At 39.3% G+C, this 26,701-nt stretch overlaps 1 protein-coding gene across 1 annotated transcript; it reads right to left on the bottom strand.

The window, feature by feature from the left end:
* Positions 1-173: 173 nt before the first annotated feature.
* Positions 174-26,529, bottom strand: LOC120901494 (DNA fragmentation factor subunit alpha-like). Its single transcript, XM_040309480.1, has 4 exons — positions 26,215-26,529; positions 4,760-4,972; positions 3,684-3,916; positions 174-2,913 (listed from the first exon to the last, which is right to left on the bottom strand). The coding sequence occupies exons 1-4, from the start codon at positions 26,242-26,244 to the stop codon at positions 2,484-2,486; spliced, it is 906 nt and encodes a 301-aa protein (XP_040165414.1). The 5' UTR covers positions 26,245-26,529; the 3' UTR covers positions 174-2,483.
* Between the last annotated feature and the right edge of the window lie 172 nt (positions 26,530-26,701).

The raw sequence follows: 26,701 nt of genomic DNA, 5'->3' as shown, positions 1-26,701 counted from the left end.
CATCACCAGCATTGCGATCATCAGTACTTAGGGATCAGCCGGGATATGATTAGTAGCCCTTCTAGGTAGCACATGTACGTACTGGCCGTACTGGCCGCGAAGTAAAAGGGTATGTGGGAATTTAATTTTCCATTAAACATTTCTCATAAACAATGACAAAAAACAGTTCGGTGTGCGTTTTTTACTAAACGTATGATTAAAACCTGTTTATTTTAACTGTCAATAGATTGCAGATCGGCGTAAGGATCGCGCTATGTCGCACTGTGGGTGGAGCTGTGGGGGGGATGGAAAGTAGTTTAGTGGATGATGCACTTTTGTTAACGTACCGTTTTCGTATTAACATTTAGAATCCTACCAATTGTACCCGGGGGTATCGTGCGTGTGGCATTTGTTGTGTTGGCTGATAAGTTAAATTAGTAACTGCGTGGCTATCATGCCTTCTGTATGCTACAGTTTAACCTGTTCTGTTTACGTTTCGTTTGGGACATATGCTTGGGACAAACATCTACCATTGACCCACATACGCATGTGCGTTAGAAGGTTAATCGATGATGGTGTCAAGTACAAAGTTCTCGATACAGTTTCGAATTCATGCCTTTCTTTGAAAATGTGGAATTGAGTGTGCACATCCTTGTGGTACTTTAATTTTCATGTTTTTTTCTTCTCTTCTTGGTGTACATTATTTACCATGTTAGCTTTGTTTGCCCTTTCCATGCGTGTCAGTAGTAAAATAGGTGCAAAATCGTGAGGAAAAAAGTGTTCAGTAATCTTGACTTAGTGTTAATTCAACAAACAAAGTACCCAATATCTTGTGGCGATGTCACGGTTTAAACGCAGTTAGTACAACTGATCGTGTTGTATACAATTGATCTTTGAAAATACTAACCTATTGTTTGTCCACATGTTTTTCGCATTACAAAATTTAATTTTTTTCCACCCTTTTTTCAACCAATACACATCACTCGATCGTTCTTTCATGCAGCTCTCTACCCTCGCTCGGTTCAATGCGTCTCCATCAAGTTTTGCAAATTGGTGCTTTAGTATTTCTACACACTTTAGGGTTGGGTTTTGTTTAACGATTCTATTAAAGTGTGCAGCTTCACTTCTTTTCATGTCAGGCTTTGGGTTACGTTTACTTAGGTTTGTTTCCTTATCTTTCTTCCCCTGTAATGGGAGCTGGTGTAATATGGTATGCGACTGTATCCCCAAAACTTGCTCATCCTATCGCTTCCGCATTTTCACTCCTCACGGGTCCGCCATCCACGGGCAAAAGTGCTTGCAAATTGTTTATGAAACTACGTTTAATGTTTTTTTTTCGATTAATTTTAGACAGTTCATTTCCATCATCCGTATCTTCCGTTTCCGTTACGCGATCGATCCTTCCATGCACAGCAAATATTCGACTCACGTTCCTTCGGTCCGTGGAAGGGTGACGTCCTCTTTCGAACAACTAAAATGAACTGCTCAGTCTTTATAATAATCACCCCCCAAACCACACATACACACACACGGCTCTTAATTGATTACTTGTTTGCCTTATGTTCCTGTAGAGTGTTTCTGTTTGCGCGTGTGTGTATGCGTCTCGTGTAGCCGGGTGTGTGCTGTTGCGTTTATGCTGCATTACTGGTTTTACATTTTAAAGAGTGTTGCAATATTATATCGCTCGTGTGGAAAAGTGTTGCTCCCGCAAACGAGCTTTCTTGTAGGTGATTTTGAACGGGTTTTTGTGTTTGGTTCTTCTTTAATAATGTACGGGGGTTGTGTGTTAAATTTTATACTGATTTAGTTTACTACTACTGTTCCTTCATGATTGGTTCTATCTGCAAGCAACGCTTTAACACTCACGCCCTTCCTTCATTAATGTGATCATTCGTGGCACAAGATTTAGGACAAAGGATCTACACTACATGAGTGCAAAATTGGCACGCCATTTAAAATGTGGATATTGTTCCTTGACAGTATTTAGCAGTGTGTCTTCTATTTGTTCATATCTGTTAATTGTGAGCAACTGGCTATGATATAGAAGTTCGATCGATGCTTGCTAATTGCGTTTCAATTGCATTTGAGATTATATTGGTTTATCCTGCAAAAAACGTAGCGCCGAATCTGTTTAACTGCTCTATATTATGCTCGTCTATTGGTTATCTTTGTGTTGGCTGAATTTGTTTTATTTTTATTTTACGCAATATAGTTCATACCGTGCTAGCGGTGTTTGGCAGTTTAAATTAATGTTAATCATTTGGATTTTTCGTTTAACACAGTTCCACCACCTGCTAGGGCACTTTTTTGGCCGATATCGCTAATGTTTAAAAAACGGGAACATATCATACGGTCACAATATCCTGTCTCCCTCATCTAATTTAGTGTCGTGTATCAGAAAGAAACTTTCTTCGAAAGCACATAAAAGAGGGTAAAAAATAGAAATAACGGCCAATGTGTGACAATTTCTACTTGTGGCACACATTGACTTGATACATTAGATATCAAATGGGTTTGCTGCTGTGGTCGGGATTGCTGTCCGTTGGCTTTGCCAGGCAAGTGGTGGTGTCGAGTGTGTCTTCGCCCTCACTGCCTACGGTCGGTTGCAGGTGAACGGTTATGTTGTGCTTGCCATCGCTGTAATTGCCAACGGTGCCCACCGCTGGAAGCGAAACGATCGTCGTGGAAGGCAGGGTGGAAGATTCCTCCGCAGCGGCTGCAGTCATATCTGTGCGCTGGGGTTGATTAACGATAGGACCGGGCCGTACCGTTGCGGTCAGGAAGGAGCGTAACTGGTGACTGTTGGCATCATCATCATCCTCGTTCTCGTACTCGCAGCCAATGGTGTCGGCTTCGTTGCGTACGATCGGTTGCTTAGCGATCAGCTTTAGCAGCTCAATTGCGTCAGCAGCCTTTCGTTTTTCATGCAGGATTCTGCAATGGTCGAACGCGGCATAGAAAGAGAATGGCAGAAAAGGAGGAGAAAAATGCAATATTCGATTCAATGGTTGTGAATGGAGATGAGTAACAGGATGTTAATCGTAACGGGTGCATCGGCGGAACCTTTTGAACGTAGACATGAAACCAATCTAATTCTTGTTTAACCAACCATATGTACAATAAAAGGAAAATAAAACATATATAAAGTGTATAAAGCGTCTTTCAAATTGTAGTCGATCATCAACTAATTTATTAAAATTGTCATGGTTATTGCTTTTATGAAAAATAACATATCACCAACACACCGAAAGCCAATTTAAATGCTAGTACAAACATAGTGCTTCGCTACAGAGCAAAAATATGGTAAATGAACAATTGTGTTACTATTAATGCAATTATCTACTTTTTCATCAATAAGTGTTACTTAACCTAAAAATGTGATTTGGAATGGAAGTTGATGAGTTATTTTTGTAATGAATTTTGTATGTTTGATGGTCTTTAGATGACGCAAAAGTATCAAAATAATAATCAAGCTAAATTATTCGAACATATGAAAAAACCATGAAAAGAAACGAATGAAAATGAAACATAAAAAAATACGTAATAATCAACCATACTAGCCAAACCCTTTAAATAACAAACGAACAAACGAACGAGTAAAGCAAAAGGAAATGGAAACTAAGAACATAAGAAAATTCAGAGACGTATTTAGATGGGGGTTTCAAGAAACCAGAACCACATCCCGGTCTCTTCTTCCCCCTAACCTGCCTGATGCTTCCTTGAGCTGCTCGATAAAGTCCTTGCCGGTGATGTCGGCCACCGAGTTCGGGTCCATGTTCGATAGCAGCTCCAGGTCCGGTTCGCTAAGCACGGACACGTTGCACAGGTTGGTCTTCATCTGTGCGACCAGCTTCTTCAGATGTATTCGCTCCACGTCCGGACTGTCGGTGATGTCGGCCGAATCCCGGCGGGTCGTTATCGTGACGTAGTGTGTAGGCTGCAATGTAATCCCGGATGGGTTTGGCGAAACATTAAAATGCATTCTATTGCAGGCCTATGAGTGCGTGAGCTTAATATTGATGGGTGAATATAATAAGGATACTTTAACTTTAGCACGTCAAGCAAGTTATCAACGCTGTACATCAAAAGGTTGCCTCGAGCATACCATCGTTTTTTTTTAAGTTACACCAGACCCTAAATTATGTTTGGACATCTATTCCTTGGAACCTAACTGTAACGCAAATTAAATTACTTCCCAACCACTCTCCGGAATTTTTTTTCAACCTGGCTATCAAATTTCATTTAAGTGCATTAGAGGTTCCTTTTGGTCCCTATTGCAAAGTTTTACAAAAGAGGACACAGAAGAAATTTCACTCTTAAAACAAAAAAAAAACTTGCCACAAAAAACTGGAAAAGTTTCTCTATTCTTCTTCATTTACTTTCTTACTTGCACGAGGGTAAACATCTGGCTTGCGCCAAGCCATATCTCGAGACTCCATTAATCAATACGTCTTGCTTGACTTTGTTGGTTCGGGTGTGACACAAGGTGACCGAATTGAATCACTCTACAAGTTGTTAATGGTTCTTTCTTTTTCCATTCCACTTTTCTGTGCTTTGTGTAATGTGTCAAGCACAACTAATATCATCAGCGAAGCCGGGATGCCGGGAAGATTTATGAGCGTAATGCAAAGGAAAGGACCAACAGCAATGGACAACAATAGGCCCGATTGGTTTAAAAAGCTTCCGAAACGTACATACACACACTCATATACGCCCCAAAAACAGACTCAACCTTATCGCTCCGCCAAGATTAGGTCGAAAGACCCCCGTTGAGACTTACATCGATCCACTGCTCGCCGGAGAAGACCGCAATCAGCTCGGCGTTCGGTTCCAGCGTCTGGAAGTAGTCCTCATCGTCCACCTCGGTACCGTCCGAGTCGAGATGAATGTTGGGCAGATCGGTGCGGCCAAACTTTTCAGCGGCCTTTGAACGAACCTCCTCTAGTGTGCCGGCCACCACTGCTTTTTTAATTGCTCTCGTCACATCCTTAACCTGGAATGAAGATAGGAAAATGGGTGCTATTTAGTAGAGCCATGTGATTGCTTTCATTTTTCCACCGATGATTACAGCAATAATGATTTGTACTGGTCTTACAATAGATTTATATTATTTCTTTATTCAGAAATAACAATGCGATGCACACTCCTATCTCAAATAAACTCATTTTAATGACATACAGAACACAGATAATCAAATAAAGGCATAGAATATGGCACACAACATTTTATTGATCGATTCTCCTACCGCCGCAAACCACAAAACTGTACCGAAACTTGCATACTGCAGCTGCACTGGCACTCCCTTTGGAATGCATGACTAGAAAATAAGCTTCAAACACAATCGTCGCCGGCGTTGCAAAAGACATACGGAACGAAAACATTCTTGCCACAGGAGTGTGCCTTTAGCCAGGGTTCACCGTTGCATCCAACACTCACATCGGATCCATTATTTCCCCAAGACACTAGTCATTTAATGGGAAACATTCCTCTCCTAGGTGGTAGTAGCCACAAGACGGCGTTGTTGTTAGTCTTGCGTTGCCTCACATGAGGTTCATTTGCGGTTCTGATAGGATATCCGTCGATTGAAAACGAGCACATCCTGTCAGTTCAATGGCAAGTTATGTGTTTTGAAGCCAAAGGCGCCGAAACGGGTTGGGCGATGCGTACTGTAGGATGTCAATGAGTGTAGCAGAAGTACCGGAAAGTTAGATAGCATTATGATTGGAAGTATCTTAACCACTGTTCGGTACTGGAGGAGAAAAACGGAGAACCTTGAAATAGACTGCACCGTAATTGGATTAGTGATTGGAAGGTGTACTGAACGGTCCAAAATTGATGCAAGCCTAATCATTGATCATTCCGAACTATTCTTTTAAATTATGCTCTTTGTTTGAAAATAACTTTACACAAAACTGTTCAAATTCATACACATGAATTGAATTAGCGGCACAAATATACAGCCGTACCGGCGAACTCGTTCGACGAGAAACATTCGTCGCTCATGAGTGGACAGGGTTGTACCACTAGGTTGGTCAGTACAAAATCTATACGGTTTTCTAATTTTTGATCTAGAGGGCTATGAAATGAGTGAAAATGAGCGTCGCGGCGAACGTTCCCAGGAACGAACGAGTTCGCCGGTACGGCTGATTATGAATCGTTGACTCAAAATTGACGAAGTACTCGATAATGAAGTTATTCTATGGATTTAGTTACGATTTTGTGCACGTTATTTGTTTACATTGCACGTCAGCTGGTTGCTGTGATGCTTTATCCGTCAGATATTTCACCTGTCAAATAGTTCATTTCGCTGTATATTTCACATCTTGTAGCCGCGCGGTGAGCGACGAACGTTCTTCGACGAACGACCACCCCGATACGGCCGAATATCAATCAGAGTACAGTCTGTGCCCAAGTTACCGGACACTCGAGTTACGCGAATTCGAGTTACGCGATTTTTTAGTTACACGAATTGTAAAATACGTTACACGAATTGTATGAAATATGTAATAATGAACATTAAATTATTAAATTAAATAATAAATAATGTTTTACCATCCATATTTTGGCTGAAAACGTGATATTTGACTTATGCGAAAATCCAAGTTATGCGAATGTCCCTGAAACGCATTAATCGCGTAACTCGGGGAAGGACTGTATTTAGCTGCGATCATTTGAATACAATGACACTAATATTTAACAACTTGTTAATAGAACGAATAAACAGTTTAGAGCGGGTCACTGCTGTGGTGAAGGTCTATTTTATAAGGTAAAATTTGAACCCATTAAATTTGCTTTAAATTTTATTTAAAATACTCTCTTTTCCCAAAAAAAAATTGGATAACGCTACATCCAGCTTATCATCTCTCCCTCAAATCCATACAGTATACCTTGAATACCAAAACGGAACATGTATGTAAATTAACAAATATTTGAACGACATTTGAACTAAGATTATACGCATCAAATTAAATTCACTAGTAATAAACTATAATTTTTACCAGGAACATAGTATGTGGATGTGTTTAGAGAAAATTTTCCACAAAATGTCAATCTCACCACAATAGAAACCTCAACAGATTGTGTGCGAGCCTATATTTCTCAGAAAACAGTATCTACAGCGTTCGATCGCTCATTGCAAACATGCCCAGGGAAAATCCGTTTACCTCTAACGATCTGTTTGTTTTTCCCACATACGACGGCTTTGTGCATGTAGGCGTACCGAAAACAAGCTACAATTTTCAATGGAAAAGAAAGTTTTGTGCTGGAAACAGTTGAGACCTACTGCATCGTGTTTCGATAGCGCACGTACACCGGTAGGAAGTATTCGGTTTCTAAGAATAACCAGCTGTGACACAACCCTGTACCCTCAAGGCAAATATTAAGAAATGGTATAATCCAGGAGAGGTGACCAGCACGGTTGATGGAGTATATTGCACTGGTGTATGTGTCGTACGGGTGTGTCTAATGTATTATTAAAATTCATCACCTTACCACGCGACTGCTGGGGATCCCAGAGCGGGAGGCTCCCACTTTTCTCAAAGAACGGTACACAGAGCTTTCCGCAAGGACGTGAAAAGTGCAGCCCTGACGTTCCTCGGAGAGGTACGCAACACTAACTTTAACTAATTTATTTTCTTTGCTCGCAAACTCAATGATCAGTTTGGAAGCAGCACAGCACACACGGCGCAACAAAATGAAATTGCTTCCCAGAAGGTGTTTTATTGGGTAGCAATAAAACAGTAAGTTATTCCTTCCGAACATCTAATCAATCATTGGCCGACAGCTTTGACAACCGAAGTGCGGTGGAATGTTGGTAGGCATTTAATTCATTGTTGGTACGGGCACGTGTTTGACGCACTTAAGCATCCGGTCCCAAGCTAGAACCTAAGCGGGAACGGAAACACTTCTACTGCCTCTACCGGCAACAATGACCGCTCCCGAAAGTCGAAATGGATTGGTGTGATTATAATTAATGGCACGAACAGAACGAAAGGCTAGACACAAATTATTCGTAGCAGGGGCATGGAGACGCCTGGTCATTGTGCAAAATAATGCTACACCGTGGGGAGGAAGGAAGAGAGCAATGGACGAAGCCAAATAATGCCACAGTTTTTAATGAGGGTGGGATCTGGAAAGTGGTAAAGCTTGCCAACTGGCTGCACCAGCGGCGTAATCAGACGTACCGTAGGGAAATACCTTAATTATGATGAACGGAAAACTCACCTTCGAGGTATTTCCTACTAACGAGACATGGAAAAGGGGTATTCCTACGAATTTTGTATACGTTTCACGATATAGAGCAATCAGATACTGTTTTAAAATTGTAAAGAATTATATAGAGAAAGCAACTCTATATAATTCTTTAAAATTTGTAATATTCCCATGCTCGCATGAACAAATGTAATATTGACCTGTTAAATGAACATTGCAAAATGAGTTTATAAGCAGACTAACATGAGGTTGTATTTTGATTCATTTTAAATTATTCTATATTAACATAATCCTTCAAAAATATAATAACATAAAATGCAAGACTCCCAAAATTAGTATTTTCTTTTTTTGTTTTCGTTTCTCTGTATCTTTATATTTTTTTTATGAAGAAATTTCTTAATTGTCACCCAATATGGGAACAATTTGATGAATTTAGATTTTAAATGTGCAGCAATTTACATAACCGTTATGCATGTTATTACTGTAATGTTAATTGTTATAAACGAGTCATTAGAGTGAAGTATAAATATTGCACGCTACAAAACGTATTTTTTATAGCATAACAGGACCGGTCTGGTGGTACAGTCGTCAACTCGTACGACGTAACAACATGCCCGTCATAGGTTCAAGCCCCGAATAGACCGTGCCCCCCCCCCCATACGTAGGACTGACTATCCTGCTATGGTAACAATAAGTCACTGCAAGCCAAGCTCACTTCATTAGTGGGTACAGGCAGGCCTTGACCGGTTGTTGTGCCAAAGAAAAAAAAAACAGGAAAACATAAGATAAATGGCTCACTCAATAAATCGAAGAGTTCGACAGAACATCTTTTGAATATTGGCTTGGTTTTAGTTTTTTTCTTTCAATATTATAAAATATAATAATTTTTTTGTAAACTTCTCATAATCTATTGTCTGGCGGTTTTTGTATTGCACTCTTGATAATTTTTTAGTCGAACAGCTCTGTTTGTATATGTTCTAAGGATGCTACATTCGACATTTTTTTTTCGAGCGACTCATAATTTATCTTCTTTTCTGTGTAGAGTCATCAACTTACCTTTATCGAAATTGATATTGCCTATCAAAAAAAAAAAAATAATAATAAAGTGATTGCATGCCTGAGAAGATAACGGTTCCGATTGAAACTTACTATTACAATCATTTCTAGTTGGATTCACAGATGCACTGTAATTCCCACCACCGCCCTGTCACGTACGTTTTGATACGACGCTCTTACTAGCTCACTTCGCAAGAAGACTTTGCCGATTTGATAGAGTGCAATAAATAATGCCTAATTCGATTAACGTTAAGCGCCACCATAGGAATGCCCATACGTTCGAACACGTCAAGCACAAGTATCTACAAGCGAGCCAATAGATTGGTTAGAGAGGAAGCGTCACGTATCGAGAGCACATCTCTAGGGTGAACAAGAAAAACAGTACCTATGATCTCTCCTCCTTTGGCATCTTACTGGAACTGAATTTGATTACTTATTAATGCAATAAGTTTGCCATCCTTCATTCACCTTTAGTCACCTCTTGAGTAATGTAGTATCCAAAGACAGTTCGATTCTATTCCTTTTTTGTCCAATGGCCTATACTTCACCGCTATACATTTTTTTACTGTTTTCTTCAAACGTATTTCTGGTGATTGTAATGAAAGTGCTTGTACAAGGAAAGAGCTATCGGATTACGATCGAAATAAAGTGGAACGATTTTCCGCCAGTGGTTTGTCAATAATCGGTTACATAAAAAAATAAAATATGTATTTGCTTAAAAAAACTCTTTATCCCAAATAAACAAGCTAGGTTCGGTAGGCGATGGGCACTTTATGACCTGCAGTGTAGGCAGCCACTATGCGTAAGCAGCATGCGAAAAGCTTGGTGGAGTATATCCAGCCCGGTGATGCTGTTCCTTTGGTAGAAACTTTTAAAAAGGCATTAAATTGTATTATCCTTCCATGGAAATTCATCAGATAATGGGTGTAAGGGAAGGCGTGAAAGTGCTACGAACCGCAATAACGAGAAAGCTTCCCGGAACGATGAATTTGGTGTAATGGATCTTTTCTATCCGTTCGAGAGTTAGAAGGAAGAGGGAAAAGTGTCAAAATATTTTGGAAATTATTCATTCACACAATTGGTTTTTCTGACCACCGTTTCAGTAAAATTAACTTCTTTTATCCGTTCAGACAATAACAGCATGTTATTTGACAAGCAATCTGGGTTTTGTTTTCGGCTCATGCAAAACTCGTACTAATTGTTATCAGCAATTTTGCATGCAGCCATCATTATATGTACATAGGACCATTTGGTGCATCGTTATCCGGAAAATCGTGGCCAAAATATCTGCATCCCATTTGACGTATTCAGCAATCGATACAACATGGCTACATTAATGTATTGTTTCACTTCTCTCGAACCGAATCCAATTAATCCACGTCTAGCCGGAACGTTTTTCCAATGTGGCTTATTTTACTGCTCCGCTGCACTGCCGGTGGATAAAAACATTAAATTTTAAAGCAATTTCCAAACATCCCTTTCCGCGGACTGCTTGCGTAGACTCTGGCCCAGCTCCACCGCGGGTCGATAAAATGTTATGCCGCATACACATACACACACACCCTAGTCACCCCCTTTAGCCGATTGGAGGATTCGGTGACATAAAATAACCGAATTACGCGCCGGAACACCACGAATCCACGAATCAAATATTCATTGCCATTTCCGCTTCATTTTTCATCGAGTTCTCCATCGGCAGAAGGTGCGGAGAGGACAAATAGTAGGCTCGTGGCGTTTGGGGACGAGTTGAATGGTGGGTTTGATGGGACTGTTCAGATCGATGCTGTGCCATTTTCGATCCATTCCCAAGCTGATGGCGTATTGATGACTTGCGGCAAGGGTTGATGCTGGTGAAGATGCGCCAACCTTTGTCACCATCATTTGTCGAACGGTGATTACAGGCTGCTGTTTTGACTATGTTTTGACATCACCAATTTCCGGTAGCAGGGAGTCTCAGGGATGAAAGGGAAGAAATTGACACATTTTGTACATGCCAAGTGATTGGTATAACACGGGACTGAATCAACTCGTTTATGGCACTGATGCTGCTATGGCAGTGGCTAATGATGATTTTGTATGAAACAATAGATAGAAGTTTGTCCAGCGTTAGTACGGCGATGACAAATGGAGCGCAATGAAGTGAATATACAAACAATTTGATTCACATTTATACTGCGCCATTAGTAGGTCCACTGAATGAGAGTACTACTGCACTACAGACCACATGCTATAAGATTAATCAAGAGTGAAAAGGATTTTTCTCAAAATACATACGCTGGATCCCACTTTACTCCTAGTAGTTTCCGTGGAATGCTTAAAATTTGGTCCAATAAATCATATGTTACGAGACAGCACATAAACTAAGGCCTCAACACTTACGAAACCTTGAACTTTTGCTTATAGACGCCCGATTCAGGAAAAGTTTCTGCACGATTCCATTAACAGAGTTGTGATCAAGTTTATTGGCCGGTCCAGTAACTGACAGTTGGTAAATTGTTTAGAGAAATGTGCCGAGTGCAGTGCACTTTCAAGTACAGCCTAGCGCTCTTCTAGGGTAACACAATATTGCACAAGTTGTGCTTCATCGAGAAGAGGTGCTACCTGAATGAAAAGCTGGGGGTATTGTTTCAATAGTGGCAAAGAAGTGTTTAAAAAAAAGTTTTATATCGAAATATTGCTTTTATGCATCTTATTATTAGTGTGATTTTAGGGCATTTTATAACTTGTCGAAAAAGAAATCGTAATGACACAAAATAATTTAGTGATTCGTATATTGACAAGCCACGGTATGAAATTTTCCAACCTAGTTTCATCCATTAGGAGAGTCATTAATGAGAGAAAAATTGAACAAATATGAAATGGGAACGAGTGAAGCAGTAGCTTGAAGAAACTATAATTCCAAAAATATAATTTTAATCCCTTTTATAGCAAAAGAAATTTGCAACGAATTTGCAAGAAATTTGCTGCACTGGTTGTTAGAAAAGGCTCTCCAAATCCTAGGAGTCTTAAAAACAAGGAAACCTGGCGGCGGAAGGAAACCTCTTGACAGTCGTACAATTCTAAGGAAGCATAAACTTCTTACCGTGGTGACTTTGTCTGGGTCGTTAGAGCAATCATCGTCAGCAATCTGTTAGGCACACAAGTCGAGGGTAAGTTTTTAATTGGAAACAAGTTTGCGAGTCTGAACTTTTGTATAGCGACAAAATGGGTAAAACTGGTGGCACAATTTAACCCCGCCAGTTGCAAGATGAAGATAAATGGAGGAAAATCGTAGATAAACAGTGCGGGTTTCACTATCTACCGACGGCTTTTGGGAAGAATCACTAACACAGTGCAGTTGGGCGTGTGGTAAACCATGCTTTATAGGGCAGGAAGTTAGAGGTTGAGTTGAACAATGATAAAATCTAATATAAATGCAAATAGATGAGGAAACCGCTAGCTATGCCATGCACAATAGACAGTGCTTTACAGTTATGTGGGTTTATATCTAGATTTTTTTTAATATTGACGACATACATTTTTTATATGTTGTATCGGGCCTGCCCCGTGGTACAGTCGTCAACTCAATCCACATCCCATCATGGGCTCAAGCCCGTTAAAAACCTGATTAGTTTATTTTCGCAAACAGAATCTCTACTATTTTTTAAATCCAAACGAATAAGTGTCGAAAAATCTAGGAATTACTATCCGTGTCATTAGAGAATCTGTATGAGGTTGAGCACCGATGATCTCGGATCAACGGCGCTTCATTGTATACTTACAATCGTGTCATATGGCTTCATAGCTATATCCATACGTAGCAAAGTCTGTATAGGCGGATATTGCTTCCCAGTAGGTATGTCCTAAAGGAAGTGTAGGAAAGATATGATCCCAGTACATTTGTGTCGTTGGCCAGCTTTATTCTTCAATGGAATTGGTTATCCGTAAATATTTGGTTCGCCTATAACAGAAGAGTGAGGCTTGCTGGGAGTGAATTAGAGACATACATACATTTGCACCCAAAAACGATCATAGTTTTGGAAGTGTGCCTGAGGTTACATTCGAACATGTTTTTATGGATTTTGCTGAAAGCACTATAATTAATCAACAAATATAAAAATTCAGACAAATTTGAGTGAATTGAGAGTTAATCAGACTCATAGAAATTATTACTTTAATTTCTTAAAAATGTAGTTAGATAGTTTATATTTATGCAACAACATAACTGTATGCTATCCATTTAAATAATGTGAGATAGAATTAGACCGTCTTCATTATATCCGTAAAGCGATTCGTGTCCACGCATTGCTAGCGAAATTAATGCATCACCGCATCCTTGCTTTAAGCCTTTCAAGCCGATAAAAAGAAACCTTCCCTTTCACTATGCCCTGGAAAAAAGCTAATTCTACCATTTCCATGTTGTAGCTCATCATCGCTGCATACGAGTGCCACCGCTACTGCATATTGCATGAGGCGGCGAGCGTCAAACGAGAACATAAAAGATGAGTGTCCACATGCCAACTGGCATACACTGCACCGCACGTCACTGAATCGCCCCATTGTGTGAGTATGGCAATTACATTCGTCATGATTTGCAACATACATTTTATTATCATAAGGTGATATTTTCTCTCTAGCTGCGCGAAGAGAACGGGAATATACAAACCAAACCCATATGAATATTCAAACGAAGCTAACACTTTAGCGTGCGAGGAAGCTTTTGCACTAGCATCGCTCGGATGATGCTATTTTTGGAGAGCCGAACCAGAACGACCAGAAAGCGTATGGTGTATGCCCACTGGCGTGAGTTTGTGTCCTCATGCAAAACTCAGAAACTCAGTTTAGATTGCAAAACGTTGCTGGTGACTAATGCTGGATTATAAGCCATCCCTTGAAAATAATGCAGCATATTTGCCAGCAATAGTCGGCCACTGAACACCTTAAGGAACACGTAAAAAATCTTGGAATATATTAATACAACGACCATGAAAATGTGTATACATTATCTTACACATTTTTTTTCAGAAAATGTGTTAAAACTTTAAAGTTTTTATCTTCTTTGTGTTTAAAATATATAGCTGGTTTTCTTTGGGAGGTACTCTGGAAGATCATTTGGGGACATTAAGATATGGTGAAAGAAAAAGAGCTCATGTTTCATATCATTAGGGTTCATAAATGAAGTTTCTTTTTTTTTGTTAGTATGGCATAAACATTAAAATGTGCAGGCTCAATGCCACAAGGTTCTTGGTCTGGCAAATCAGTTGTGGAAGATCTTGGAGGGGCGCTGCGGCCCGAGGACAACTTAAAGCCGAGAGTGAACAACACAGCAAGCTTCGAAACACGAACAAGAGTGCTCGAAAACTACTACACCGTGAGTCGACCCGTGTTTAGTTCGCTTGACTAAACTTCAATTATGATCGATTGGCCAGTGGTCATGAATCATAACCCCAAAAAAAGTAGAAAAAAGAGCAGAGAAATATAATATAAGTACAAAAGGTTTTGCTTCATGATGATGCAAAATTACGAAAAAATCGTCTATTGTAGGATAAAGAAGATACATTCAAAACCCAACCAGCGAACGTACCAAACACGACCAACGAAGGGATGTACATTCGAGGTTGATTTGATTACGTGGTAATTTGATTTGACGATGAATAATGGCCATTGCCGTGAATGGTTGGTGAAGGGTCGCTGTTACTATGGCAAATTCTTGATGTTGGTAAGTGATTTTTTCCCCTTTTTTGGAATAACAACAAAACGTAATCGTTTTAAGAAAGCAGCACAGGCTGTATCGTAATAAAGAATAAGTGGGTAAAAGGATTCGAACTAAGAAAGAGAATGAAGAATAGTGTATCATTTAATTTTGCAAAAAATAATCGCTTGTTATGAGTATTGGTAAGAATATATGATTACTTAGCACACCATTAGTAGAGATAGTTCGCTATTAGCGCTTGCAGACCCATCAAAGCAGACCCATGCAGAGCCCTCGTGTCAGAAACCATCTCCATAGCAAAATGAGAATGACAATCCGTCGAACATCAGAATCCAGCCGATGCTCTTAACCATACCACCATCATATAAAAAGATAACGATTATGGGTGGGAACAATATAATCACAAATTCTTCGCACGTAGTCGACGATTGGAGCTAAAAGCACGGGCGAAAGTTTATCTAATTTTTTTGTTGTGTAGTAGCCGCCTGCACTGGACACATGGTAACAAGTTCGCGAACCACGCCTCTAGGTCATCTCGCCGTACTCATTGGTTGGGTCAGATGGGTACGCATGCGGTGCGCATGGGGCAAGCAAAATCTGTCAGTAACACATACCGTTTACCATCGATTATGATGGTTACGTTTAATTAATATGTTGAATGTTACGTAGTGCGTGTTTTGTGGTTCTTAGGTTTGAATTCTATATTATATCGTGATGTAAGTGTTTTTCCTATATGTTTTATATAGCAGTTTATTGCTTACATGGAAGTGACAAGAAAAAGCTACCATTTTCTAGAATTGATTAAAATATTAACTAAACAGTTAGGTAAATAATTGTTAATTGACAATTGTAATTGTAATTGCAAAGTTGTAGTTCTCTGATGTTGAAATTTTGGAAGTATTAATCACTATGATTTTTAATGTGAAAGCTGTATAAAAAATGTACATAGAAGTGTAGGTAAAAAAACTCCAAACAATTCCTAATTGTGAATCATACAAAAAAGAATCAAATTTTAAAGCTCCTTTTATTTCAAAATAATGTTTATTTTTGTTTCCAATTCCACCATTATTGACAACTACAATATGTTTTCGTGATATTTTGCATTTAAATAAAGGAACCAGCATTATCGTAGGTACACATCTAGTTTTTTTTAAATCAGTAAATAATCATTGCGATCGTTCCAATAACATTGGCGCACTTGATGAAGCGTCTGCTGTATACACAACATTATTGATTTGTCTGCTTACATATCACATTTAGCATGGTAAATACCTGAATGGATGTATGAGCTCGTACCTACGATTTGTTCACGAGCTTATGCTTCCGTTCATGAGCTTATGAAATCAAAGCGAAATTACTACACAGTACATTAACACCTGAAATCAGACTTAATGGACAAACACGCTTGTAATGTAATCATTTTGGGTAGCGAATCCCATTACACGTAACGTAACGTAACGCATCATTTATTTTATTGATGCTGGAACTGACTCTGGGTGGTTTGGGTTTCTTTGCATTCTACCGAAACCTCGAAATTGCCCTATACTGGTGCTTATGCCTACGCACAAAGATTAAATCAAATATTGATCAAAGAAGAAACCAGATGCGAAAAAAAATCTCTATGAATATTGAATACAGATTACTTCAAACAGTTTCATAGCAACGACCGTGGGAAATGAAGGATACGGAATGCTATGGAGACTTTGAATTACATTCTACTGTTGCAAGAAGAAGGTCTTCTAAATAGCAAAAGCTATCGAGCCATCGACTTGTAATCGTGTTCGATCGTCTGGTAATTATGTGTCACTGTTGGAGACGTGTCGATTCAGTTTCCCACCACATTTAGATGTCTGTTATTCCTGATTTTGCAAAAGAAAGAAATGTGAACAGTTAAATTGTATGAAAAAAAACCCCTTGTGGTGCTTATTAGCGTGGCAAATTTGGTCGAAACAAAACTGTTGGTGCTAACGACATTATTTCCCACAGAGTGAGAAGCCATGCTGGGTGGGTTTTCCACCCGTATCAAACTTTGCTTAAAACGGTTTTTCCGGAAGGTTGCCAAAGACACGGGAATACAAAATGTGTTTTTAATTACATTTACCCACCGCTACGTCGAACCCGGGTATAGCCTGAGTTAACACATTCCAGAGGTCGCTTGCGTGCAAAAGTTCCAAAATGAAACGTTTAAAACGAATTAAAATGTGCATGCCGGACACGAACCACCAAGCCAATGGTGTCCAACGCCTGCACTAACCGGGGAACCAATGCCTGTACACTCAAAAAATTGACACAGACAATTTTATTACGAAAAACTAAACTTCACCATTTCAGCACAGCTGATCATCCCAGATGATGAAAAATGACCAAGTAAAAAAAAATGGAGTGAATTTTCATCGGCCTTCATTTCTGCACATGGGTCAGTTTTCATTGTGCAAGACAGAGAGAAACACGCATACATTAGCGTCCTAAAAAATCAACCGAGTAAAAGTTATAAATTAGGATCTTCCTGTTAGGCTTACCCTGTTCCTGGTTTGACCAACCGTAGGGGCGTGTGCTACTCGCCCAGTCGAGCGTGCTAAGTGAGTATGACGGTAACGGTTATTGCACCATATATACAGCACCCGGGTCGGCAACGTCAGCACACTGCACACCTTTAATGATGTTGCATAATTTATCGTTTTTCACGGTCTGCACCGTCAGCGCAGACTTTTCTAGACGGCCCATACGACTCGGCTCTGTGTGCGGAAGTTAGTTCGTAAGGGAACGAATGAAAGCTTTTGGATAGAGATGGAAAAGTTGACCCAAAAAAAGCTTTTCTACCAATTGTGCAACACATGCACATGGAGAACATTGGAAAGTGGAAATTTCTGCTTCAGGCAGTTATGGTGCCACTAAAAGTGGTCGTATAACGCGTGATATTTCTATAAATAGGGGATTACAACATGAGGCTGCGAGAACTTAAAAAATGGGGTTTTTTGAATGTTTATCTTGTTAGTTTTTAGATAGATAGTTATGGACAGTTTTTCATTATGGTGGACATTTTACACAACAGACTCGCACTGTTCGATCTTTCAATAGCTACTTATTTATAGTTAACATTATAGTTGTTCCGATTTTATGATCACCGTTGACAAATAAACGGAGAACAAACATTGAATAAAATACAGAATGAAGCGAGTTGCCCCAGGAAAGGCTAACATCTCTTTTTAGAAGGATTTATAGCGGTTATTTTTCAATTAAACCTTTGCATTTAAATCAAAGATCGACACGCATGTAATCAACAATATAGCAGAGAAATACAAAAACAGAACACAGCAAATGGTTGGGGATATAGAGGGCAAAAAACTCCCTGAAGTTTGTGATAAAGTTGTATATCCCAGAGCATAAAAGCGTTCATAAAATTGAGTATGCACAAGAATGGCGGATGTTTACCGTGGCAAATATTTACTCAATGTGAATAGCGTGAAGCTGTTCCGACGAACCGAGTAAGTCGTCTGAAAAGAGCCCGGTCATACGGTTTATTTGATTAGAGCGAAATGGTGAGAGATTGGCTTCGTCCTTGTTAGTACTTTTTGATTGTCAAGGAAGGTCATCGTCAAAACAATAATCACTAAAGCATCAGCCAATTTATCAGCCAGTGGTCTTTTATTATTCACTATATCATTCGGAAAGACCAATCAAGGCAAAAATCGGCTAATCATTGTTTAGTTCACCATTTGACCCAGATCATATGACAAGGTCAAAGGAATTATTTCCGCTTTCCATCGTACGATCGCCATCGGTAAATATCCTGGAGAATCTCGATCCAGAAATGAGTAAAACTGTAATAATCTTCTTCCTCGTAAACGAATCCCAATCGTACGCCCTACAATCGTTCGCCTAATCTCCCTTTACGGACGAATGTTTCAGCTATGGTGCAGCCCGCTACGCCATAACGCTTCCTGCAACGTCCTGACCGCATATCACCACTCAACGGAGATATTACTGCAATACTCATTATTGCTGATCCATCGTTACGGAAATGGTAGCCAGCGTCCGGTGGAAAGTAAATACCACTGAGGCAGAAGAGAATTCTAAAGAATGAATTCGTCCATCGAGTTCGCCTAGAGGGATGGAGCTGGGTTGGATGTTTAATAAAAAAAGTATCACGGTGATAGAAAAAGCAATTTCCGTTTTTCGTACTGCAGATTCATGCTTGGTATTCCGTTTCTAGCTCGTAGTAGTACCGCATGGCGTATACCGCTTCCGACCGAGCATCAGATGACTGCACAGAACTTTACAAGGAAACGAACGATCAATCAACTCATCACGAGCTGTGCAGGCTTGTGTCACTACTTTGTTAGGAGGAATGGTATCTCCTGCCGGCTTTTGGGAAACGCCCTCTGCATGCTTGCACCGAATGGCGGGACACACGGGGTTTGGACTGGTAAACAAGAGTGGACATGATTACCCCGGCCAGGGGAAAGCGTCACTACAGTCGGTGCGTGCACAGCGTGTTTGGAATCGGGCTGGGCAGCGAACTGATTGGATGTGGTTTGGCTTATGCGTGAGCAGCAGTTATAACGCTCCAAGCAAACCGCAACAAGTAGTACACTGTTGTGGTTGATTTCGTGCAGCGCAGTGACGCACACGAAGCTCAATTAATATCTCCATAACGTTTTCTTCCCACACGGATAAGCAGCACGTACCAGCAACGAACAGATGGGGGACGAAAACGCCAATATCTCTTTAGTGGGGATGTATTTGCAAGGAAGCATGTGTTTGTTGCTATTGCCTTTATTTGCTGAGAAAAGCGGTTTCTTTAGCTGTCTGTTTCGTTTAAGTTCCATTTTTATCCTGTCGCTGCCAGTGAAGTCACTGCTAGCTCTAGGTTCAGCAGACGCCTGTATCTTTAAATAGAGCCCCAGCAACGGGAAGCACCCTCTACTCGTTGGAAACGAAATTACACACATCTTTGCCTCGTAACCCCTTAATTTGAATTGCTAGTCTTTTCTGTGCTGAAAAATCCTGACAGCACCAGTAGTATGGTATGAAATTGATTTTTTTTTCCACTCTTTTGTGCTTGCTTAATAAGACCAACCATGAAAAGCCAAAAATAGTCCAATTCAAATATGTACTGTATGTGTAAGTGTGTTGACACCGTGTCAACCTGGAGTAAATCCTGCATTGAGAAAGCACGTCTTGCATTCATCGGTGACAGGTGGCGGCTGTCCTAGAATGAAGAAGCCATCTAAAAAAGAAGAGGAACTAGCAAAGCAGCATCATGGCTTGTTGGCTTTCCTTTTAGTAGCGCTCGGGGATTTTAATGGAAACATAAAGCCTTTCTTGCCTCATAAAAAAGGGGTGGGCATCCATCAACCATCATGTCCGTGCAGCGACAAAATAGGGAGATCCGCCCAGAATGCGGCGATCGAAGAAGTGGCAGGACGGAACTGCAGGGTACTCTATTATGTCCAACCGAAATGTGTCCACGAGGATGTGTAACCCTTAGTGAAAAGGTTCCATCATCTCTGTGAAAATAATAGTCGCGCAGGTCAGGCTCATGATGACGATGATGATGGCGGTGACGTTTTTTTTGTATATTTTTGGGAATACGTATACCGCAGAAAAACGTTTTAGTATTCTTCCTTTTCTTCAGTTCCACGTAGGTCGATTGAGGGAAAACTTAGCAGCGATGCAAATGAGACGCGCCAGTGAAAGCTTTGTCGCACCCTTTTCTAACCTTTAAGTCCGATTCTGAAGGATTTTGGATGTTTGTTTTGGAAAATGGTTTAAAAAATATTTGTCTTTTATATGAGTAGGCCCCGCGTTTAGGAAACTGTTGCCTTAACTTTTGTTCTAAGGCAGCAAGCTGCGGAATATGAAGCCTATCGATGCTGACCGCGGACCGCGAAAATTTAAATAATTATTAATGTTGGTTAATATTATTAACATTTATATTTTTAGTAATTCAAAAAGAAATTTAATCTTCAATGTCATAAAACTGTTCATTTTTAGTTGGAAATTTCATGATTAAAAGGAATAAATAAATGTTAAAATATTAAAAACCTTTACAAATTATTTAAAGGTAACGGAAACGTGTTATTTGTGTCGCAGTGCAGCATGCGGACTTCCTAGGGTCCCTAATCCCTATCCTAGGGCAACAAAAATAGAGAATTTTCAATTCATTCATTTTTTTTCCTGTTCCTGAATATTTTTGAGGATAGTTTTAGGATAGATAGAGAGGAAAAAACCAATTTGTTTCTCATGTAAAAAACTGGTTTCCGCAACAATAACAAGGCAGTTTGTTGCAACATGTGATTTAGCGACAAATATTCAGGCAATACTTTCATTGATTTGATTTAGCAATAAGTAATAAGATCAAAACCGTAATTCCTGAATAAATAAAAAGTAAAAAAACAGGCCTTAACCATTTTTTTTTTCAAAACTCTTGCAGTACTCTTTGCCTGTCTAGCTATGATGGTTAGAGGACATGGTACACCTATTTTGTTTTGTCTAATTGAACTTCAGGGAGCAGCATAAAATCGACATGTAGAGTTAATAAATAATTCAAAAAAATCTCTTAAAAAGTTTCAATCGGCCGCGTATTTTTTTAAATTATTTGATGTCATATGTGATTATTGTATTTTGTTTGTTTTGTGTACAGTCTGTTCCCGAGTTACACAGTTCTCGAAAAACGCGAATTTTTCTTCTCCTTATTCGGTCGGTAGGATTTGATCTCCTATACTTTTCGCATTCGTGAATTGTACATTCAGAGGTGTGACTATTTAGTTTCATTATGGGTTGGATCATTGTACATTCTCGCTATGTTGTGTTTTTTTTTCTTATTTATCTGTTATGATTGTGTTCTTGATTGTTGGTGTATGGTGACTGTAGCCAGTTTTTTTAATTGTAGTGATTATTTTGTTTATTTTTTTTTTGTTGAGTTTATTCAGTTTTATGAATTTCTCTTTCTTTGTGTCTCGATCACTGAATTATTGTTGTTGGTGTATTTTTTTAAGTTCCCTTTGCGTAGAGTGATTTTTTTCTATTGGTTTTTTTTTCTTCTTCCATCAGTACGAGGTTTGAAAGATGAGGGCTTTGATTAAAAAAGATTGTGATGGTAAACCAGACTGGTTTTGTGCTATTTATTCTGTAAACTGGTTTCTTGTGTTTATTGTTTTTATTTATTTATTATTATTATTATTATTATTATTATTATTATTATTATTATCCTTCTTCTTCTTCTTCTTATTATTATTATTATTATTATTATTATCATTATTATTATTCTTATTATTATTATTATTATTATTATTATTATTACTATTATTATTAAACTTTTTTATGTTGGTGGTCATCCTAGTTTGTCCCTGTGGCATCTTATTTCAATCCTCAAGTGATTGAAAGGATATCCCGAGATTCATTTACGGACTTACGTGGATTAGAAAATACGCGGTTTTCGAAATTTTAGAGATCAATTGTCAAATCAGTACAATTTGTCCAATGCAGTATAAATTGCATTTTTACTAAAAAAAAAAATAATGCACAATGTTCTACACGAATCATATCAATGAAATGATAAAGTGTATAAATATACTAACTTGAATGAAAATCACCAAGTAATCAAATTTATTTTGGCCGAAAATCGCAAAATTCGACTTATCCTTCGGATTCCTCGGGAATGCACAAACCCTGTAACTAGGGAACAGAATGCACTGTCACATATTTTAGTAATGAGATATCCGACCGCATGTCATACAGACTCGAGAAACTGTAGCATCAGTTTGGGATTAAGTAATAATCGTTATATGGACCTAACGTCACACATACTTTCAACAAACCTTGTAACAAGTGTACACGTCATACTAATTGATTATATTGCATTGTATGATTTTGATGTAAGTATATATTCCAAATTCTTGGTATACTCCGATAGATCCGGTAATTTATTCATCATTCGCTCTTGCTTTCGCAGACAAAAAAATGGATGCCAAATTTCATCAAACATTCCCAATACAAAAACCAAAACGAAACCACTCCGCCGGAATGTGGCGCACTGGAAAGGGAAGCAATTGATTTGCGCCGGTGATTTATTCGCAAAATGCGAAACAACCATCGCGGACGTCCGTTTTCGAGCGTAGGCAATGGTTATTTCAATTGTGGAAAACGATTCTCGCCACCGCCAACGCGCTAAACTGGCATTTCATGAATGAAGAACCAATTCTGCCAAACCGGGCCCAAACGAGATTCTTGGAACAATTCCCCGACCCCGCCAGCCGTTTCCGAGCCGCTATGGGTACGGTGTGTCTGGCAGTGCAACGCCCTTTTTTATAAGGGCCATCCTACGCACAAACCTTTGCCCGTCCTTGGATTGGGTGGCGTGTGTCACGGCCATATCGTACACGAGCAGTTTTACAATTTCTTTAAAGGTCAAAAATCACTAAGCACGAGCAATCACACGCACACACATGCATGATGTTGTTGTGGATATCCTTTTTCCACTGGCTGAATGAAAAGAATACGCCGACATGGCGGCGACTCGTGGTTACGTTTGTGTGTGGAGAAAAGTTTTGATTACTACACGGCTGTTCCATGAAGGATTTCTTCTTAATTTCAATGTTTGACAAAGTACTTTGTACCAACAAAAAATGTCAAGCAGATTGTTGGCATCACTTTTCCTCGGCATTTAGGATCCATTTGAGCAAACACACACAGAGCGCAAACATACAAAGGGCTGTTTTCAAATTGAAACAAGTGCAGACATTTTAGCTTGTATAACTTCCCCAAACAGAATTCTTACGAATTTAGAAATGTCACTTTAAATTCATGCTTTCTCTTTCGAGACTATACTCCTTTTTCTGCGACTTGGCAGCGAAACGTTTACGACAAACACACTACACGTATTTTGCCGCACAAGAGGGTTTCGTATTTAGTTGCTCGAAAGCATTTAGAACGACCGGTGCGCAAATGTAGCGAACGGTGTAGCAGAGAAGTAAATAAAATTGCGTTCATTTACGGTTCAGCGCAAACTTCACATGCTGTTTGGAAGGAAGGAAGGAAAACTGAAGCGTTACGAGGGATTTTCTACAAGTGGAAGGGGTTATATTATGCCGAGAAGAGCTTTTGCAGACTATTAAACAGGAGGATAGAAGGTCGCTTTCAGTTGCTGCACAGAAAGGTTTTCGACGATGCATGTATGCTTTAAGATAATTAATCGGTCAGAATATTCCCCTAATGGGTACAGGATTGATAAATTCAATTATACTCATTTACATTAGCGTTTACAGGTAGGAATCCAATGTTATTACAATCATTCTCCGATATACGCTGTCGTATGAGCGCAAAAGCGTATCTCGAGTTTTCGCGTATAGCGGATTCCTATGAAAAAAATAGTTTACTACTGGTTTGAGGGTCTTACAATATCGACGCAGATTTTTTAATTAAATATTTTTATTGTAAAACAGCTATCTTTTGCCCAAATTCGATGTAACATGCTTTTTGATCATTAGTGATATTCAAAAAGAGCATAACATATTTCAAATATTCAAATATGATCAAAACACACACAAAAACTAACCATTCTAAACCTTTGTGATTTTTTTTTTTCATTTCAACCAGTATCTTTTGCTATTTTGCTATCTTCTGTAGTATTTGAAACTTTTCTGTGTCAAATCAGTGCAAATTGCTAAAACAAACTTTTAAATTGGGAAATCCGAGTATCTCCGAATCGACGTATATCGGGGACTACTTGCAGTTTTAAATACAGATCAAAGGCGGATTAACACGAGTGGAGGCCCTAAGCGGTCTTTCTGAAGTGTCCAGCGAGATGTTGAGGAATACGCACTAAATTAAAGAAGCATAAAGAACCAAATTTACTAGTTACCAGGGGGTGGGCCCCTTTTTTCAGGGCCCCACGAGGCCGCTTAGTTTGCGAAGTGCTTTATCAACCCCTGATACATATAGTTCCCAAAACACGCTATTAACGTCAACCGCGGATTTCACGGTGTTAATACAAAATATACCCAATTTTAGTGTAGTTTAGTTGGTGGTTTTAATCATCAAATGCTTATTTTACATACTATCGAACCCATAAAATTTGTCTGAAGAACTATCTTATTCAGAACAACTGCGTATCTCCAAATCCTCGTTGTTCCTGCGTATGATGGAGACTGCTGGTATTCCGAACAAATAATATGTTTTTTTATTGTTCTGTTTAGGCGTATACATATGTTGCTATGTATGCTAAGTTGCTATAAGTATGAGGTATTTCGGTAGTTGTTTAGTAGTAGTTGAGATTTAGTAGAATTTAGTATCTTTTCTAAATTGTTTCGATTCGGTTAAGTGTAAATGATTGCACAGGCTACAGGGCTTTACAACAACAAATTGTTTTCAAACGATTTGTTCGGAGTTGTGTACGATATCTGTTACTTTCGCAAGTCTAATTTTTTTTATAATGCCTATGTTAGAAAAACTGTAATTAAATCCAATATCAGTGCTTGGTTGCCGTACCTAGATCTTTGTAGAAGCCAATGAAGGGAAATTGTGGGTTCGAAATAAAATGAATGGAAAAGTAAAATCATTTCATTTGTCGAAATAGATAATTATGATTATTATTATATTTTTTTAGCTGTTTCACAAAACTTATTACTAAACGCTAACAATATTATTGCAAATAAGTATGATTAAATAATACATGACATAATAAACATTATTTTTCAGTATATCGAACAAGGAAACAAACTAAAAAAATAAAATAAAACAAAATCATGCTTTGCACACGTTTTATACAAAATAATAAAGTGTAATAAAGAGGCCACCTTGAGCTAAATTGCTCAACCAAACGAACCCCGGCGGTCCTTCGTGCCATGAATGCTCGAGATGCATCCTCCTTCCATGCACATTCACTTTCTTTCGTGGCCCACCACCTTTGGCGCATGAAGCACACTCGACCGGAATGAAAAGCGGGTCAGTGAAGCTTCCGATGCCGAGAAGAAAAGAATCATTCCTTCCACAAGCACTAAACTCCTTTTGAATGCAAATGCAATACAGATCCCGTTTCAGTTGAACAGAAGATGTTAGAAGGGCGTAATGCGAGCGGGGAAAACAACTGCAGCGTATCCTCTCGACACACGCACACACTCAAACACAACCACACATACACACACACACACACGCACACACTCACACACTCACACACTTATCACAGGAAGCTGTTCCCATTTCGAGTATTATCCGCTGCAATCTGTTCGGGAGTTAGCTACCATGAAAAGGCTCGGCTTGCAATGCTTTCCTACCTTGTATGGCTTTTTGTTTTCTTCCTCCATGTTTTCCTTTCCTATGATGGTAGCGGATTGGTGTGAATTACGATGTGTCGATGCGTGGAACAAACTTCGGCGAAGGGTTTTTAATCACAGGGATCGGGAGAAGAGGGCACTTTACTGCTGGTTCGTCTCTGCACACCCGCCAAAAGCCGCGGAATAAATCGTGCTGATTAGTGTGAAACCTTCACGCAAAAAGCAGCACCAACAGAAGCTAAATACCAGCGCACCTCTTTTTTGACAGCTGGCTCTGGCTGCAGCAAACAACAAACACGACCGCGCGAACCGAACACACTGTGAGCAATGTGAGATAAAAGCGCGTGAGTTGGTTGATTCGAGCTCCACCTTTCGACAGCAAAGAGAACCAGAGAGGCACAGTGCGTGAGTTTGCTCGCTCTGCTCTCACGGTTTCTGTTGTTTGCAAACATCTATAGACCCATCTGGACAAATGCTATGAGGGTAA

Source organism: Anopheles arabiensis, chromosome 3 (assembly GCF_016920715.1).
Source record: "Anopheles arabiensis isolate DONGOLA chromosome 3, AaraD3, whole genome shotgun sequence".
NCBI classification, from domain to species: Eukaryota; Metazoa; Arthropoda; class Insecta; order Diptera; family Culicidae; genus Anopheles; species Anopheles arabiensis.
This window is presented reverse-complemented; position numbering and strand designations above follow the sequence as displayed.